At 47.0% G+C, this 18350-nt stretch overlaps 1 protein-coding gene across 1 annotated transcript in view; it reads right to left on the bottom strand.

Moving 5' to 3' along the window:
* Window positions 1-1080: 1080 nt before the first annotated feature.
* vapal (VAMP (vesicle-associated membrane protein)-associated protein A, like) overlaps window positions 1081-18350 on the bottom strand; it is a 152180-nt gene continuing 134910 nt past the window's right edge. Inside the window, exon 6 of the mRNA XM_072468372.1 lies at window positions 1081-1844. Coding sequence (XP_072324473.1) covers window positions 1683-1844 — 162 coding nt within the window. The 3' untranslated portion in view covers window positions 1081-1682. The remainder of the gene's footprint in view (window positions 1845-18350) is intronic.

The raw sequence follows: 18350 nt of genomic DNA, 5'->3' as shown, positions 1-18350 counted from the left end.
TGGCAGGACAGCAGAATGAGTATCTAACCTTCAGAAGAACTGGCTCAAAGAGGGATGGGGAAGCGCAGGGAATAGGGTAAATCACTAGGGGATTAGTGCTGAACCAGCCATTAAGGTCCATCAGCGGAAGGGAAGCATGTGTAGCCTACAGTAATATTGGAAAAGAGGTACTCCAGCTGCAGTAATGAGGTAAATACCAGGATTTGGTAGGACTGAGGTGGTAGGTTCCAGGATGTATGAAGGTGGCAGGATAAGCAAAGAAGACCAGTCGGCCAGAATGGGGGAGGCTCCCAGATTAATGGGATGGTCAAGCAGCAGTGCACGAGTCAGGCAGAGAATCACCATTCTTCTCATTATCAGACACACATCCCACCAATGTCCTTTCACGCTTCAGCACAGACAGACTTCAGATGCCCTTCCGATATACCGTTCAACATACTGTACCACAACTCTTGCTTGTTCCAGGGCAATAGGCACTTTATTGAGTGCATTCTGTTTATATTCTAACTATACATGAATAGGAGCGGTACCACAATAGATTATCCAAATCTAACATGACAGATGAAGATGAAAATATAAAATTTCTTAATTTACAGAACAGTAGAATTATTAATAATTCTACCAACTACAATAACAAAAGGACATAATTCTTTTAAAAAACCCATTCCTTATACATTATAAGTCAATACCAGACTTTGTGAACACAAGTGTTTGAAAAGATGGCGATGGCCTCAATTTGGATTATTCCATGTGGTACAATACAGGTTCTTCCCAAGTCACCCAATACAATGAGACATAATTTATCTGGGGAAGGAGAAGAATAAAACTAAAGGGGAAGTAAACTCATGCCACTACTGTATACCTTGTACCAGCTGATTGCACAGCAGCACCAGTAGCAGGTCACCTATGTCGAGGAACAGTGCATGGAGTGAAGACTTGCCAGGGGTGGGAGAAAGGAGGGAGGGAGAGAGAGATAACATTTTAACAAAGGCATTCAAAATCCTTAAATTTCACATGCACAATGACAAGAAACTGAGGTATACTTGCCAAAATAAGTGAGACAGAAAAAATACACAGTAGTTTAACGTGTTAAAGATTTTATTTTCGTTAAATACCATGGGACAGGATTGGTAAGAATGGAGAGCTTTCAATCAACATTTGCCTCACGGGGGATATTTCTGTAGCTAGGGGGAAACTCTGCATTGATAAACTTGTCAGCCTTGAGCAGCGAGGAATGGGGGGGGCGTGGGTGTAATTTACAAGGAGGCACCTTTTCTTCAGTACATCTCTCATCACTGGTAAACAAGTGGCATGAGCAACCTGACTATAAAATGAAGAATTTCAAGAGGTAATCCAGCAACAGGTAACAAAATTTAAAAGGATTAAAATAACATTTACAAGACACTTAACATTTCATTCAACTCTTATTAAACCACAGAGAGAACAACTCATTATTTCCAAGGACCTTTATGCAAAACCTTGAGACACTTGCTATTGATGTTTTGACAATGTACAACTCCAATTATCCAAGAATTGAAAGTAATCTGTGTGTTCTAACCGTGAGATCATTAAAGGCAAGGCCTGTAAGATGCTGTACACAAACATGGTCACTGTGAGCCATACTACCAATAATATGGCAGATCAACAGAACATTTCAGGCCTCAATAACTTGCATGCTTCCTCTACAAGATGAATTTCCCTAGAAAGAATCCAATGAAAATGGCTGCAATTACAACAAGGAGGGAGGGAAGAGCAGTGGAGCCGTTGTCTCTGAGTGAAACATGAGATGTGGAAGACACTGGGTTGCCTGACTGAGCTGCCTTCCTCAGCCTCAGTCCATCATCCTAAAAGAGAACAAAACAAGAGAGTTACAATGGAATTGCACTGCAATAGGCAACATCTCAAATTCTCAATTATTCCAAACAGTGAGAATTTAATTTTGAGTCAATAGCCATTTGGGCTCTTACCACCAATTTGCTTGTTGCTCACAGAATTACAAATATCTTAAATAGCACTGTAAACCTTTAAAAAATGTAATTCTACATTTCATGCAACGCTCAGTCCCAAATCAGGCCAATTTGGAAACAAACTGCTTTTCTACACAAAGAGAAAAAGTTTGGAAAGGCCATCGCTGTTTGTGCCCCAGCAGCCAGTTCATAAGAATATGTGACTGCGTATTAAATCATATGTGCTTTCAGTCATGGTTTTGAAAGGCAAGACAGATTAAGTTTCACCACATATACTACAGATCATACTAATTCATAAATTAACACACACGTGGATAAATATTTTAACTGTCTATTTATGTGGGTTGATGACTCATGCTCAAGTCCTTTCCAACATTTTTATTCCTTCAGTTTGTGCAGGGAGTGGGATAGAGAAGGCATAAGGGGTCTCTGCACGACCCACACACTGCCTCAAAGGCCTGAAGATTAAACACCATTTTTACAGCGGCAAAAGTAACTAGTTTAATTCTGATGTGAACCACAGTCCAAAGGTTTACTCTCAACTTATAACTTTTCTAAATGACCTTTGTGAGAAAGTCACCTAGAAATTCAAAAATAAATAAATTCCAAGTGCAAGTATTCCGAAAGACTTTTGGAAATTTTATAAAGGAAAATTTGAACGGAGCCTTAACATTGAGGGGCTAGGCCGACGCCGGAGGGATTTCCGCCCCGCCAGCTGGCGGAAATGGCGTTTGTTTCCCCGCCAGCTGGCGCGGAAATGCGGCGCATGAGCGGGAGCTGACAGTTTCCCGGCGCATGCGCGGGAGCGTCAGCGGCCGCTGAAAGTTTCCCGCGCATGCGCAGTGGGGAGAGTCTCTTCCGCCTCCGCCATGGTGGAGGCCGTAGCGGAGGCGGAAGGGAAAGAGTGCCCCCACGGCACAGGCCCGCCCGCGGATCGGTGGGCCCCGATCGCGGGCCAGGCCACCGTGGGGGCACCCCCCGGGGTCAGATCGCCCCGCGCCCCCCCACCCCCCCAGGACCCCGGAGCCCGTCACGCCGCCTGGTCCCGCCGGTAAATACCAGGTTTGATTTACGCCGGCGGGACAGGCAATTTCTGGGCGGGACTTCGGCCCATCCGGGCCGGAGAATTGAACGGGGGGTCCCGCCAACCGGCACGGCCCGATTCCCGCCCCCGCCCAATCTTCGGTACCGGAGACTTCGGCGGGGGCGGGATTCACGGCGGCCAACGGCCATTCTCCGACCCGGCAGGGGGTCGGAGAATGACGCCCCTTACATTTATTCTGTGTTTTTTGCATAAGAAAATTTCCCACCACACTTTACAGGGTAGCAAGAATGGGAACATCAAACGGCGGGGGCGGGGGCATACAGCAACAAAAGGAGTCTCTCGAACCAAGGTGTCTGAAAACTTTTTCATCTCAATAGACAGAAGTGAGATGCCAGGATGACCAGGAACAGAAGAGTGGAACACCAGGAAATTACAGAGTGCAGTGAAGCCACAGGGAGAATATCATTTGTTCAATGACCGCGGCCAACTTGACATAGTGGGCAGGGTAGACACTAGAACGAAAATATTCAAGTTCGGACAGGGACCTGATGATGTATCCAAGATTCTGAAGAGTGGACAAGGAAGAAATGAAATTGAGAAATTGGAAGAAAGATTATACACACTTATCGTATCTTTCATGATCCCAGGAGATCCCAAAATGTTTTCCAACGAATTAAACACTAAGTGTTGTTATGTGTGAAATATGGCAGCCAATTTGGACACAGCAACCTCCCATAAACAAAAAGAAAATAAATGAACAAATCACCTGTTTATAATGTTAGTTGAAGGATAAATGTTAGCCCGGAGAACAGTACCGTTTATATCCACCCGAAGGAACAGACAGGACCTCAGCCAAAAGACAGCACCTTAAACAGTTCACTATTCTCATCACTGCACTGATGATTATATGCTCAAGTTTCTGGAGTGAAGATTCTTGACTCTTGAGCCGGTCAAATTTGAACTGAGGGGAAGGACGGAGGGGTTCTACAATTCATGGGCATTATTCATTGTGCACTTTCGAGAATTGGATTACAACGAACATTAGGGGGGAGGGGTTGGGAGAGTTGGGGGGAGGGGGACTATATGCGTTAATGGTGACGATGGGTGATACCTTTTTGTTATCTGTTTATGTTAACATGCGGGCTAATGTTTGGGAGTTTGGTGGGAGGGTGGGATTGTTGTTATTGATATGGGGATCAACATTGCATTTATTACTGATTATTGTTATCTGTTGGGTGTAAATTTAGGAGAAAATGTGAAAAAGGAGAATAAAAATATATATTTTTTAAGTTTCTGGAGTGAAATTTGAACCCATGATCTTTTGAACAGACACCCGAGTCTGAACACTGAGCCACAGACATTTAATTACCACGTTATGAGCTACAAGACAGCTATTTGTCATTAGCTGAAATTCCAAGCACAGCAAATTTAAATTATCCAATATTGGTATATGACCGTTTACATAGGACATTCAAAACAGAGCATGTGTGAGGTAATGCATTTTGGTAGGTCTAACAAAGACGGGAAATATACAGTAAATGGCAAAACTCTTAGGAATATAGAAAGCCAGAGAGATCTGGGTGTACAGGTCCATAGATCTTTGAAAGTGGCAACACAAGTTGGCACGGTAGTCAAGAAAGCATACGGAGTGCTTGCCTCCATTGGATGGAGCAGAGTATAAAACTGGCAACTTGTGCTACAGTTGTATAGAACCTTGGTATGGCTGCACTTGGAATATTGCGCACAATTCTGGTCACCACACTACCAGAAGGATGTGGAGGCTTTGGAGGGTGCAGAGGAGGTTTACCAGGATGTTGCCTGGTCAGGAGGGTGTTAGCTATGCGGAGAGGCTGAATAGACTCGGACTGTTTTCATTAGAACTATGGAGGTTGACGGGTGACCTGATAGAGGTCGACAAGATTATGAGTAGCATGGGTACAGTGGATGGACAGGCACTCTTTTCCAGATTGGAGGGTCAGTCACTAGGAGGCATAAGTTTAAGGTCTGTGGGGCAAAGTTTAGAGGAGATGTGTGAGGCAGGACTTTTTACACAGAGGGTGGTGAGTGCCTGGAACATGTTGCCAGGGGAGGTTGTGGAAGCAGATACATTAACGGCGTTCAAAAGGCACCTCGACAAATACATGGATAGGATGGGTATAGAGGGATACGGCACTAGAAAGTTACTTCTGAATTCCTGAGATCATTTCTTGATGACCATCTTATATTGATGCCATCTAGTTTTGCTCCTCCTCACAAGTGGAAACGTTCTCTCCGTGTCTACTCTATCAAAACCTTTCGTAATTTTAAAGAACTCTATTCGGTCACCCCTCAGGTTTTTTTTCATGAAATGAGAGACCCTGTCCATCTTTTCCAGATATGCATATTCACACATTTCTGGTATCATCCTCACTCCATTCTCTATATCCTTTTTATAATATGGTGACCAGAACTGCAGGTAGTACTCTGTGCAGTCTCACCTGACTTCCTTACTTTTCAATTCTACCCCTCTAGAAATCAAGCCTGGTGCTTGGCTTTGGTAACCTGCAGCAGCAACATTTAGTGACCTACTTGGGGGATCTTTCTTCCATGCCATCTAGATTGGCAGTTTCCAATAGGTGACCTCCCTGTTCTTCCTATCAAAATGTACTGTCCCACATTTATCTGTATTGAACTGAATTTACCAATTATTTGTCCCTGCTGCAGATTGAAGAATGTGCTAAAATTTGCTGCTGTCATCCTCAGTAATGACTATTATGTCCCCTCTCCCCAAATTGCTGTCATCTGCAATTTTAGAAGTTGCGTTTTTTATTCCAAATCTCAAGGTAAATTGTGAACAGCAGTGGTCCCAGCACTGATCCTTCACTAACACCACTTTCCACCTTCTGCCACTCTGAACCACCCTTTATTCCTACTCTTTTTCTGTCAGCCAGCAATGTAGTCTACAACTTTGTCCCCGACTCCACATTTGCTGGCCATATTGAAGACCTTTTGAAAATCTAGATAAATTGCATTTACTGCATTGGTGTTTGTTTAATCTCGGCTACTTCCTCAAAAAATTCAATAAGGTTGGTCAAGTAAAATTTGTTAAAAGATATACTTCAGAAAACATTACATTCATAGAATTTCTTTTTTTATTGACAGTGCAGGAGGAGGCCATTCAGCCCACTGAATCTGAACCGGCCCTTGGAAAGACCACCCCACTAAAGCCCATGCCTCCACCCTATCCCCATTACCTAGTAACCCCACCTAACCTTCTGGACACGAAGGGGCAATTTAGCATCCACCTAACCTGCACATCTTTAGACTATGGGAGGAAGCTGGTGCACCCGGAGGAAACCCACGGAGACATGGGGAGAACGTACAAGCTCCACACAGACAGCCACCCAAGGCTGGAATTGAACCTGGGACCCTGGAGCTGTGAGGCAGCAGTGCTAACCACTGTGCTGCCCCGTCAGATCATTATGTATGTATGGCTGTATCAAAGCAATATGCCATCAAGGGTTTTACTTGTAAATACTGTAAAATATTTTAATCCAGCATCATGATCCCTAGCTGTATTTTATAGTAAAGAAATTAAGTACAGTAATGTACAGTTTTTGATTGTACATTTACCCTCTTCACCTTGAAAGCAACCAAACTGTGCCTTCATAATCATAGGTGACCCCATCTGGTTTGTGGCTCTCTCATTTTCAAAATGGACAGGAACTCACACCGCTGCTCGGCAGGTTTCGCCTGGTCCGAGTTTCATTGCCCAATCTCTGCTGTAATGAAGTTTGAATTGCTTCCTTCAATTGAATCATCAGATTATTTTTGATCAAATGATTTGCTCCTTGTTTGATTGACAGTATTGTATTCTTTTGATTTGAATACAATTTTATTTTATTGACTAGATTTGCACGTTTATGAAATTGCTCATACTGATGCATCTTTTCCAAGGTCAACTGTAGAATACATGAATGAAATATTGCAGAGTATGTATGAAAACAACCATACATTCATAGAATCCCTACAATGCAGGAGGATGACATTTGGCCCATCGAGTCTCCACCGACCCTCTGAAAGAGCACCCTACTCCTAGGTCCACGCCCCCACCCTATTCCCGTAACCCCACCTAATCTTCTGGACACTAAGGGGCAATTTAGCATGGCCAATCCACCTAACCAGCACATCTTTTGACTGCGGGAGGAAACCGGAGCACCCGGTTACCCACAGACACGGGGAGAACATGCCAACTCCACAGAGTCACCCATGGCCGGAATTGAAGCCAGGTCCCTGGCGCGGTGAGGCAGCAGTGCTAACCACTGTGGCACGCATAACGTGCAGAATCTAATCAAAATACTGGGTTTCATACTAAACGGTTTAAAAACTCAACAAAAATCTGGTTCTCTCTTATCGGAGAGCAAAAGTATTTTTTTTTTTTAAAATTCATTCACAGGCTGTGGGCTTCGCTGGTTAGGCCTGCATTTATTGCCCTTCCCTAGTTGCCGTTCAGAAGGACGAGGTGAGTTGCCTTCTTGAACCGCTGCAGTCCTTGAGGTGTAGGTACACCCACTGTGCTATTAGGGAGGGAGTTCCAGAGTGTTTCCCCAGCAGTGAAGGAGCGGCGATATATTCCAAGTCAGGGTGGTAAGTGACTTGGAGGGGAACCTCCAGGTGGTGGGGCTCCCAGGTATTTGCTGCTCTTGTCCTTCTAGATGGTAGTGGTCGTGGGTTTGTACGGTGCTGTCTACGGAACCTTGGTGAGTTAATGCAGTTTAATGCATCTTGTTTAATGGTACACAAGGCTGCCACTGTTCGTCAGTGGGGGAGGGTTTGAATGTTTGTGGAAGGGGGAGCAATCAAGCAGGCTGCTTTGTCCTGATGGTGTTGAGCCTCTTGTGTGGTGTTGGTGCTACACTCATCCAGGCAAGTGGAGAGTATTCCATTACACTCCTGACTTGTGTCTTGTAGATGGTTGACAGGCTTTGGGTGGGTCATGAGGCGAGTTACTCGCCATAGGACCTGTCCTGGTATCCACAGTATTAATCATGCTAGTCCAGTTCAGTTTCTGATCAATGGTAACCCCCAGGATGTTGATGGTAGGGATTCAGTGATGATAATGCCATTGAATGTCATGGGGAGATGGCTAGATCCTCTCTTGTAGGAGATGGTCACTGCCTGACACCTGTGTGGCACGAATGTAACTTGCACTTGTCAGCCCAAGCCTGGATATTGTCCAGATATTGCTGATTTGGATATGGACTACTTCATTATCTGAGGAGTAGCGAATGGTGAACATTGTGCAGTCATCCGCAAACATCCCCTCTTCTGACCTCATGATAGAAGAGTGGTCATTGATGAAACAGATGGAGAGCTTCCGGGTGCGGCGATGACCAGCTGAGTCGCACGTTTCGGCACCTCCCGTTGGAACGGACTTTTGGGCTCTTATTAGGAGCCCCAACGGCAATTTTTGACGGCTAAAACCATTGTACGGTGAAATAGAAGGGAATCCCCCCCGGATATATATGGAGAAAGAAGAGAGTAGTGGCTGGATTGCAGAGGATCCTCAGGAGCAGCGGCAAGGAAGGGAAGCACGAAGCAAGATGGCGGCGGAAGGAGGCCGTTCGGTGTGGGGCCCGGAACAGCAAGAGTTCCTGCGGCGCTGTGTGGAGGAGCTGAAGAAGGAGGTGTTGGCCCCGATGCTACAGGCGATTGAAGGGCTAAAGGAGGCACAGAAGACCCAGGAGTTGGAGCTTAGTGATGTGAAGGCAAAGGCTGCTGAGAATGAGGATGAAATACAGGGCCTGGTGGTGAAGACACAGACGCACGAGGCACTGCATAAAAGGTGTGTAGAGAGGCTGGAAGCCCTGGAGAATAACTCGAGGAGGAAGAACTTAAGAGTTTTGGGTCTTCCCGAAGGTGCAGAGGGGGCGGACGTCAGGGCATATGTGAGCACATTGATTCACTCGTTAATGGGACCGGAGGCCCCGACGGGCCCCTTGGAAGTGGAGGGAGCATATCGAGTCCTTGCGCGAAGACCAAAGGCAGGAGAAATACCTCGAGCCATAGTGGTGAGGTTTCACCACTATAAGGACAGGGAGATGGTCCTGAGATGGGCGAAAAAGACACGGAGCTGCAGGTGGGAGAATGCGGTGATCCGCATATACCAGGATTGGAGTGCGGAGGTGGCGAGCAGGAGGGCGAGTTTCAATCGGGCCAAGGCGGTGCTACATAGAAAGAAAGTTAAATTTAGAATGCTGCAGCCAGCGAGACTGTGGGTTACACACCAAGGGAAACATCACGACTTTGAGACGGCAGAAGAGGCGTGGACATTTATTGTAGAGGAGAAGTTGGACTAGACTGGAGAGAGAAAGAGTTTCTGTAATAAAGTAGTGGGGGGATTGTATGGGACGGGGAAGGGGGAAGAAAATCTTCTCTATTCCCCTCGTTGGGGGGGGGGTATGGTGAACTGTGGGCGCCGGTGGGGAAGGAGAGGGGGAAGGAGCGAGGGAGCTGCGCCATTAGGGGCGGGGCCGAGTGGGAAACGCGGGCTTTGTTCCCGCGCTATGGTAATTGCGGCGGGAAAGGGAGCGCAGGAAGGAGGGGGCCTCACACAATGGGGGGCCAAGGATAAACGGGGGAAGCCGAGGTCAGCCAGAGTTTGCTGGCTTCTGGGAGTAACATGGGGGGAGCAATTACGCTAGAAAGGGATCTAGCGGAGGGGGGGGGGGGTTAACTGGGTTGCTGCTGCTAAGGGAAAGGGGGAGCTGTTATGGGGCGGGGTGGTCGGGACGGGAGGACACCGTCGGGGGGACAAACGGGAGCGTGGGAACCGGGTGAGGAGCTGGTTTAAAAAAGGGGATGGCTAGTCGACATGGGGGTGGGGGGTGGGTAAAGAGCCACCCTGACACGGTTGATCACGTGGAATGTGAGGGGGCTGAATGGGCCGATTAAGAGGGCAAGGGTACTCGCGCACCTAAAGAAATTAAAGGCAGATGTGGTCATGGTACAGGAGACGCATCTGAAACTGGCGGATCAGGTCAGATTACGTAAAGGATGGGTGGGACAGGTATTTCATTCGGGCTTGGATGCGAAAAATAGAGGGGTGGCTATATTAGTGGGGAAACGGGTAGTGTTTGAGGCGAGGACCATAGTAGCAGACAGTGGGGGTAGATACGTGATGGTGAGTGGCAGATTACAAGGGGAAGCGGTGGTTCTGGTGAACGTATCTGCCCCGAACTGGGATGATGCAAACTTCATGAAGCGTATGCTGGGGCTTATCCCGGACCTGGAGGCGGGAAAGTTGGTAATGGGGGGAAATTTCAACACGGTGCAGGATCCAGGACTGGACCGGTCCAGGTCTAGGACCGGGAGGAGGCCGGCAGTGGCCAAGGTGCTTAAGGACTTCATGGAGCAGATGGGAGGAGTAGACCCCTGGAGATTCACTAGGCCCAGGAGTAGGGAGTTTTCCTTCTTCTCCCATGTCCACAAGGTGTATTCTCGGATAGACTTCTTTGTCCTGGGAAGGGCACTGATCCCGAAGGTGACAGGGACGTTGTATTCGGCCATAGCCATCTCGGACCATGCCCCACATTGGGTAGATCTGGTAGTAGGAGAGGAAAAGGAACGGCACCCACTCTGGAGATTAGATATGGGACTGTTGGTGGATGAGGGGGTGTGTATAAGGGTGAGGGAATGTATCGAAAGGTACCTGGAGATTAACGATGATGGAGAGGTTCAGGTGGGAGTGGTCTGGGAGGCACCGAAGGCGGTGGTCAGAGGGGAACTGATTTCCATAAAGGCCCATAAGGGGAAACAAGAGAGTAAAGAGAGGGAGCAATTGTTGAGAGAAATTTTGAGGGTGGATAGGCAATATGCAGAGGCTCCGGATGAGGGACTGTACAGGGAAAGACAAAGGTTGCATACGGAATTTGACTTGCTGACTACGGGCAGGGCAGAGGCACAATGGAGGAAGGCACATGGAGTACAGTATGAGTACGGAGAGAAGGCGAGCCGGTTACTGGCCCAACAATTGAGGAAGAGAGGGGCGGCGAGGGAGATAGGTGGGGTGAGGGACAAGGAGGGTGAGATGGAACGGGGAGCAGAGAGGGTGAACGGGGTGTTTAAGGCATTTTATGAGAGGCTGTATAAGGCTCAACCCCCGGAAGGGAAGGAGGGAATGATGCACTTCCTGGATCAGCTGGAATTCCCGAAGGTGGAGGAGCAGGAGAGGACAGGATTGGGAGCACAGATTGAGGTGGAGGAGGTGGTAAAAGGGATTGGGAGCATGCAGGCAGGGAAGGCCCCGGGACCAGATGGGTTCCCGGTGGAATTTTATAGGAAATACATGGACCTACTAGCCCCGCTTCTGACAAGAACCTTTAACGAGGCCAGGGAAGGGGGGACGCTGCCCCGATGATGTCGGAGGCGACGATATCGTTGCTCCTGAAGAGGGACAAAGACCCGCTGCAGTGCGGGTCTTACAGGCCTATCTCCCTTCTGAATGTAGACGCCAAGCTCTTGGCCAAGGTGATGGCGACGAGGATCGAGGATTATGTTCCAGGGGTGGTTCACGAGGATCAAACTGGGTTTGTTAAGGGGAGACAGTTGAACACTAATATACGGAGGCTGCTAGGTGTGATGATGATGTCCCCGCCGGAGGGAGAGGCGGAGATAGTGGTGGCGATGGACGCTGAGAAAGCATTTGATAAGAGTGGAGTGGGATTACCTGTGGGAAGTGTTGAGGAGATTTGGATTTGGAGAGGGGTTCATTGGGTGGGTTCAGCTTTTATATAGGGTCCCAGTGGCAAGTGTGATCACAAACAGGCAGAGATCGGACTACTTCCATCTACATAGAGGGACAAGACAGGGGTGTCCCCTGTCCCCGATACTGTTTGCGTTGGCAATTGAGCCACTGGCCATAGTGCTGAGGGGCTCTAGGAAGTGGAGGGGAGTACTTAGGGGAGGAGAAGAGCACCGGGTGTCATTATACGCGGATGATTTGTTGCTGCACGTCGCGGACCCAGTGGAGGGGATGCCCGAGATAATGCAGACACTCAGGGAGTTTGGGGAATTTTCAGGATATAAACTGAATATGGGAAAGAGTGAGCTGTTTGTAATGCACCCTGGGGAACAGAGCAGGGGAATAGATGATTTGCCGCTGAGGAGAGTAACAAGGGATTTTCGGTACCGAGGGATCCAGATAGCCAGGAACTGGGGAACCTTGCATAAGCTTAATTTAGGAAGATTGGTGGAGCAGATGGAAGAGGATTTTAGGAGATGGGACATGGTGCCCCTGTCACTGGCGGGCAGGGTGCAGGTGGTCAAAATGGTGGTCCTTCCGCGATTTCTTTTGGTGTTCCAGTGCCTCCCTGTGATGATTACCAAGGCTTTTTTCAAAAAAGTGGATAAGAGCGTTATGAGCTTTGTGTGGGCTGGGAAGACCCCAAGAGTGAAGGGGGTTTCTGCAGCGTAGCAGGGATGGGGGGGACTGGCACTGCCGAGCTTAAGTGACTATTATTGGGCCGCCAACATATCAATGGTATGCAAGTGGATGGGGGAAGGGGAGGGAGCGGCGTGGAAAAGACTAGAGATGGCGTCCTGCAGGGGAACCTGCCTGCAAGCATTAGCGACGGCGCCTTTACCGTTCTCCCCGAAAAAGTACACCACAAGTCCAGTGGTGGTGGCAACACTGAAAATTTGGGGGCAGTGGAGACGACATAAGGGAGTGACAGGTGCCTCAGTGTGGTCCCCGATAAGGAACAACCATAGGTTCGTCCCGGGAAGGATAGATGGGGGATTTAAATCTTGGCAGCGAGCAGGAATTGCGAAATTGAAGGACTTGTTCTTAGACGGGACGTTCGCGAGTCTGGGAGCACTGACAGAAAAATATGGGTTGCCACCTGGGAATGCATTTCGCTATATGCAAGTGAGAGCATTTGTGAGGCAGCAGGTGAGGGAATTTCCGCAGCTCCCGGCGCAAGAGATCCAGGACAGAGTGATTTCGGGGGCATGGGTGGGTGATGGTAGGATGTCAGATATATATAGGGAAATGAGAGATGAGGGGGAGACGATGGTAGAGGAGCTGAAGGGAAAATGGGAGGAGGAGCTGGGGGAGGAGATTGAGGAGGGGCTGTGGGCAGATGCCCTAAGTAGGGTAAACTCTTCGTCCTCGTGTGCCAGGCTCAGCCTGATACAATTCAAGGTTCTACACAGGGCGCATATGACGGGAGCAAGGCTGAGTAGATTTTTTGGAGTGGAGGCTAGGTGCGGGAGATGCGCGGGAAGCCCGGCGAACCACACCCACATGTTTTGGTCATGTCCGGTATTGCATGGGTTCTGGGTGGGGGTGGCAAAAGTGATTTCAAAAGTGGTGGGGGTCCGGGTCGAACCAGGCTGGGGGTTGGCTATATTTGGGGTTGCAGATGAGCCGGGAGTGCAGGAGGCGAGAGAGGCCGATGTTTTGGCCTTTGCGGCCCTAGTAGCCCGGCGAAGGATTCTACTTATGTGGAAAGAAGCTAAACCCCCGGGCGTGGAGGCCTGGATAAACAACATGGCAGGGTTTATAAAATTGGAGCGGATAAAGTACGCACTAAGAGGTTCGGCTCAAGGGTTCACCAGGCGGTGGCAACCGTTCCTTTACTACCTCGCAGAACGATAAGGGAAATGGAGTAGGTAGCAGCAGCAACCCGGGGGGGGGGGGGGAAGAGAGAGGGCCCACGCAGGCCCTCAGGGGTTTCCTATAGTTGTTTGTATATTAGTTACTTATATTGGTATGTGGGACTTTATTGTCTTGGAGAGTTATTATTTTGTTGTTGGCAGTTGCCGTTTCATTAATATATTATTTATTTGTTTAAAAAAAAAACGGTCATTATTATTTATATTGTTTTAAAGTTGTAAAAAGGGGAAAATCCTGTACTGTTCTTGTTTGACCGAAAACATTTTGAATAAAATATATTATTTTAAAAATTGATGAAACAGATGAAGATGGTTGGGCCGAGGACTTTGTGACGTACAGGCACAATAAGTTTTACAAGAAGACACAAGTAATTGACTTAATTGGTATATCTAAAGAGATTTGATTAACAAACCGTGCAGGGAAAGGTAACCAACCCATAACAACCAATGAATATTATATGTAAATGCTTTTATAATTTGACTGTTGCGATACTTCATATTACTCGTTAATTGCAAATGAATGTTAGCTGCTTTAATCTGTACACCTCTGACCCCATAGCAATACACTAACAAACTCAAGAGATGTGGGTAAGGTTAGTCTAAATCAAAACAAGTAAACAGATTACAGAAAGTGCACAGGCCAGCTGTTAAACCACTGTTCTATAAAAATGCTAAATTATAGCAGCTGAGTACATGGTGTCATGTGAGAGTACCTTTAAGAAATGGGTGTTTAAGAAATGTACCTTTAAGAAATGGGTGTTTATCAGTGATGTCAGAGTATGGGTGGAGCTGGGCTGTCTGTCAGCTTTTTACTTTCGTTTTAGGCTGTTTGGGGCAGGGTGTGTTTTAGTTTCGTTTTCAGTGTTGGAGCTGAAGCCAGACAGAGCAGGTGTACTGTTGATCTCTCTGCCATGGAAAGACTATCTCTTGATCATTTGGTGAATTCAGAATTATAAATGTTCTTAGTAGTGAATGTAAACCTGGTGTGTTTTTGTTAAAAGGTGTTCCTTTTGTCTTCTGGATGTTGTTTGGGGATTTATTAAGGATTACTTAGTGGTGCATTCTTTGGGGGTTGTATTTGAATTAATGGTTGCTAAGATGTTTACTGTATGTTTTAAAAAGGTTAACTTGAGCTCATAGAATAAACATTGTTTTGCTTTAAAAAATACTTCTCTATTTCTGCTGTACCACTACTGTAGAGAGGGCCGTGTACTCCCCATACCACAATCTATTAAAAGTTTTGGGTCAGGTGAACTCCATTATACACTTTGGGATTCTCTAAACCCTGGCCCATAACAACAGGCACCCAATAGACAGCAACAGGAATGTTACAAGTGCCCTCAATTATATGAGCTTATAGGAACGGCATAGGGTGGGGGTGGCAGGATGAAGAGAATATCGTTCATTGTCATTTTCAAATAACTGACAAAAATGCATTATCGAATAACTGACAAAAGTGCATGAGTTGTTCTCGGCTGATGAAAACATCAGGCTCAGCTCTGATGCATCCCATTCGAATAAACCTACAAACACACAATCAAGCCTTGTATGAATAATGTCCACTTAGTTGAAGTATTGAATGCTAACTATCAAGTCAAAGCCATGGTCAGCAAAAAGCACAGGAGTTTTTGAAACAAGGAAAGCTCATTGTTAAGTAGAACTAGTTTAGCCCTCTGAAGTAAACACCAATTTGTACTACAATGCCACATTGTGCATAGTCTTCAGGAAGTAAATTTTAGTGGAGGGTGCATTCAAAGTCCTGCAAATAAACTGGTGCACTCGTGCATTGTAACTGAAGGCTCTAAGCCTGCATCTATAATTCTGCAGCACACTACTCTGGTAGACACGGTAGCTCAGTGTTTAGCACTGCTGCCTCACGGCGCCAGGGATCATGGTTCGATTCCAGCCTTGGGTTAGGGTGTGGTGTTGCAAATTCCTCCAGTGTCTGCGTTGGTTTCCTCCGGGTGCTCCGTTTTCCTCCCACAGTGCAGGTTAGGTGGATTGGGTTGGTGCAGACTTAATTGGCCGAATGGCCTCCCTCTGCACTGTAGGGATTTTCCCTCTGCACTGTAGGGATTTTATAGAATTTACTGTCTTTGTATGCATATTCTAAATTCCCAAGAACTTTCATAACACAGCCAAACCAACTGATCATTATTGATCGGAAGCTTAAATTAAACTAATTAATTAAATAGAGATGGCTGGTCAGGTGATGTGCTTGAGCTGCTTGGTGTGGGAGCTGGCAGATCCCATTGCGAGCTGCAGCGACCACATCTCCAGTAAGTGTTGGCTGCTCGAAGAGCTCCGGCTCAGAGTTGATGAGCTGGAGTCTGAGCTTCAAACACTGAGGCACATCCGGGAGGGGGAGACTACCTGGACACTGTGTTGCAGGAGTCAGTCAAACCTGTCAGAGTAAGTAGTTTAAATCCAGCCAGTGGCCCAGGACAGCAGGGTGTGACTGCAAGTCAGGCAGGTAAAGGGAACCAGCAGTCAGGAACTCAGGAGCCTCAGCCCATGACCCTGTCCAACAGGTATGAGGCACTTGCTCCCTGTGTGGATGGCGAACAGGGCTGTAGGAAGGATGAGTCAGCTGACCAAGGCACCATGGTTCAGCAGGCCATTCAAGGGGAGGGAGTAAATAGGCAAGTTGTAGTTGTAGGGGATTCTATTATCAGGAGGATAGATAGTATAGGATAAAGAGTCCCGCATGGTATGTTGCCTGCCCGGTGCTAGGGTGCGGGACATCTCTGACCGGCTTGAAAGGATACTGGAGAGGGAGGGGAGGATCCAGTTGTTGTGGTCCATGTCGGTACCAACAACATAGGCAAGTCTAGGAAAGAGGACCTGTTTAGAGATTATAAAGAGCTAGGATTCAAATTAAAAAACAGGTCCTCAAGGGTCATAATCTCCGGATTACTGCCTGAGCCATGTGCGAATTGGCATAGGAAGGCAAGAATAAGGAAAGTTAACACATGGCTGAAAGAGTGGTGTGGGAAAGAGGGGTTCCTTTTCATGGGACACTGGCATTAGTTTTGGGACAGGGGGGACCTATACCATTGGGATGGTCTCCACCTGAACCGAGCTGGGACCAGTGTTCTGGCGAAAAGAGTAAATAGGGTGGTCAATAGGACTTTAAACTAGAGATTGGGCGGGCAGGGAAAGTCAGGGAACCAAGAGGTGAAGTAATCAGTGGGAAGCGTAGCTGCTTAGGAATAAGAAAAAGCACGAAAAGACAGAACTCAGGAGAGGTTACGATAGTCCCCATCTCACAAAATATGACACAAGTGCATGGAAAGGCTCAGTAAACCAAGGTCCACTACACTAAGAAAACAAAAAAGGACGGTCAATAGAGAATTAAAGGTGCTATATTTAAATGCACGCAGTGTACGGAACAAGGTAGATGACCTTATGGCCCAGATGGTGACTGGCAGGTATAATGTGGTAGGCATCACAGAGACATGGTTGCAGGGGGTTCAGGACTGGCATTTAAACATCCAGAGATTCACAACATATTGAAAAGATAGAGAGGTGGGCAGAGGGGGCGGGGTTGCCTTGTTAATTAGGAATGAAATTAAATTAATAGCACTAAACGACATAGGGTCAGATGATGTGGAGTCTGTGGGGGTAGAGTTGAGGAACCACAAAGGCAAAAAAACCACAATGGGAGTTATGTACAGGCCTCCTAACAGTGGTCAGGACCAGGGGCACAAAATGCACCACAAAATAGAAAGGGCATGTCAGAAAGGCAAGGTCACAGTGATCATGGGGACTTCAATATGCAGGCGGACTGGGTAAATAATGTTGCCAGTGGACCCAAAGAAAGGAAATTCATTGAATGTTTACAGGAGGGCTTTTTGGAACAGCTTGTGATGGAGCCCACAAGGGAACAGGCCATTCTGGACTTAGTGTTATGTAATGAGCCAGACTTGATTAAAGATCTTAAAGTAAGGGAGCACTTAGGAGGCAGTGATCATAATATGGTAGAATTCAGTCTGCAATTTGAAAGAAAGAAGGTAGAATCAGATGTAAAGGTGTTACAGTTAAATAAAGGTAACTACAGGGGCATGAGGGGGGAACTGACGAAAATCGACTGGGAACAGAGCCGAGTGGGAAAGACAGTAGAACAGCAATGGCAGGAGTTTCTGGGAGTAATTGAGGACACAGTGCAGAGGTTCATCCCAAAGAAAAGAAAGGTTATCAGAGGGGGGATTAGGCAGCCATGGCTGACAAAAGAATTCAGGGAATGCATCAAAGCAACAGAGAAAGCCTATAATGTGGCAAAGAGTAGTGGGAAGTCAGAAGATTGGGAAGGTTACAAAAACAAACAAACAGAGGATAACAAAGAGAGAAATAAGGAAGGAGAGGATCAAATATGAAGGTAGGCTAGCCAGTAACATTAGGAATGATAGCAAAAGTTTCTTTAAATACATTAAAAACAAACGGGAGGCAAAAGTAGACATTGGGCCGCTCCAAAATGATGCTGGTAATCTAGTGATGGGAGACAAGGAAATAGCTGAAGGACTAAATAAGTACTTTGCGTCAGTCTTCACAGTAGAAGATATGAGTAATATCCCATCCATTCAGGAGAGTCAGGGGCCAGAGTTGAATATGGTAGCCATCACAAAGCAGAAAGTGCAGGAGAAACTAAGAGGTCTAAAAATTGATAAATCTCCGGGCCCAGA

The sequence above is a fragment of the Scyliorhinus torazame genome, chromosome 11 (genome assembly GCF_047496885.1).
Source record: "Scyliorhinus torazame isolate Kashiwa2021f chromosome 11, sScyTor2.1, whole genome shotgun sequence".
NCBI lineage: Eukaryota > Metazoa > Chordata > Chondrichthyes > Carcharhiniformes > Scyliorhinidae > Scyliorhinus > Scyliorhinus torazame.
The sequence above is the reverse complement of the archived record's forward strand: the minus strand, read 5'-3'. Positions and strand labels throughout refer to the sequence as shown.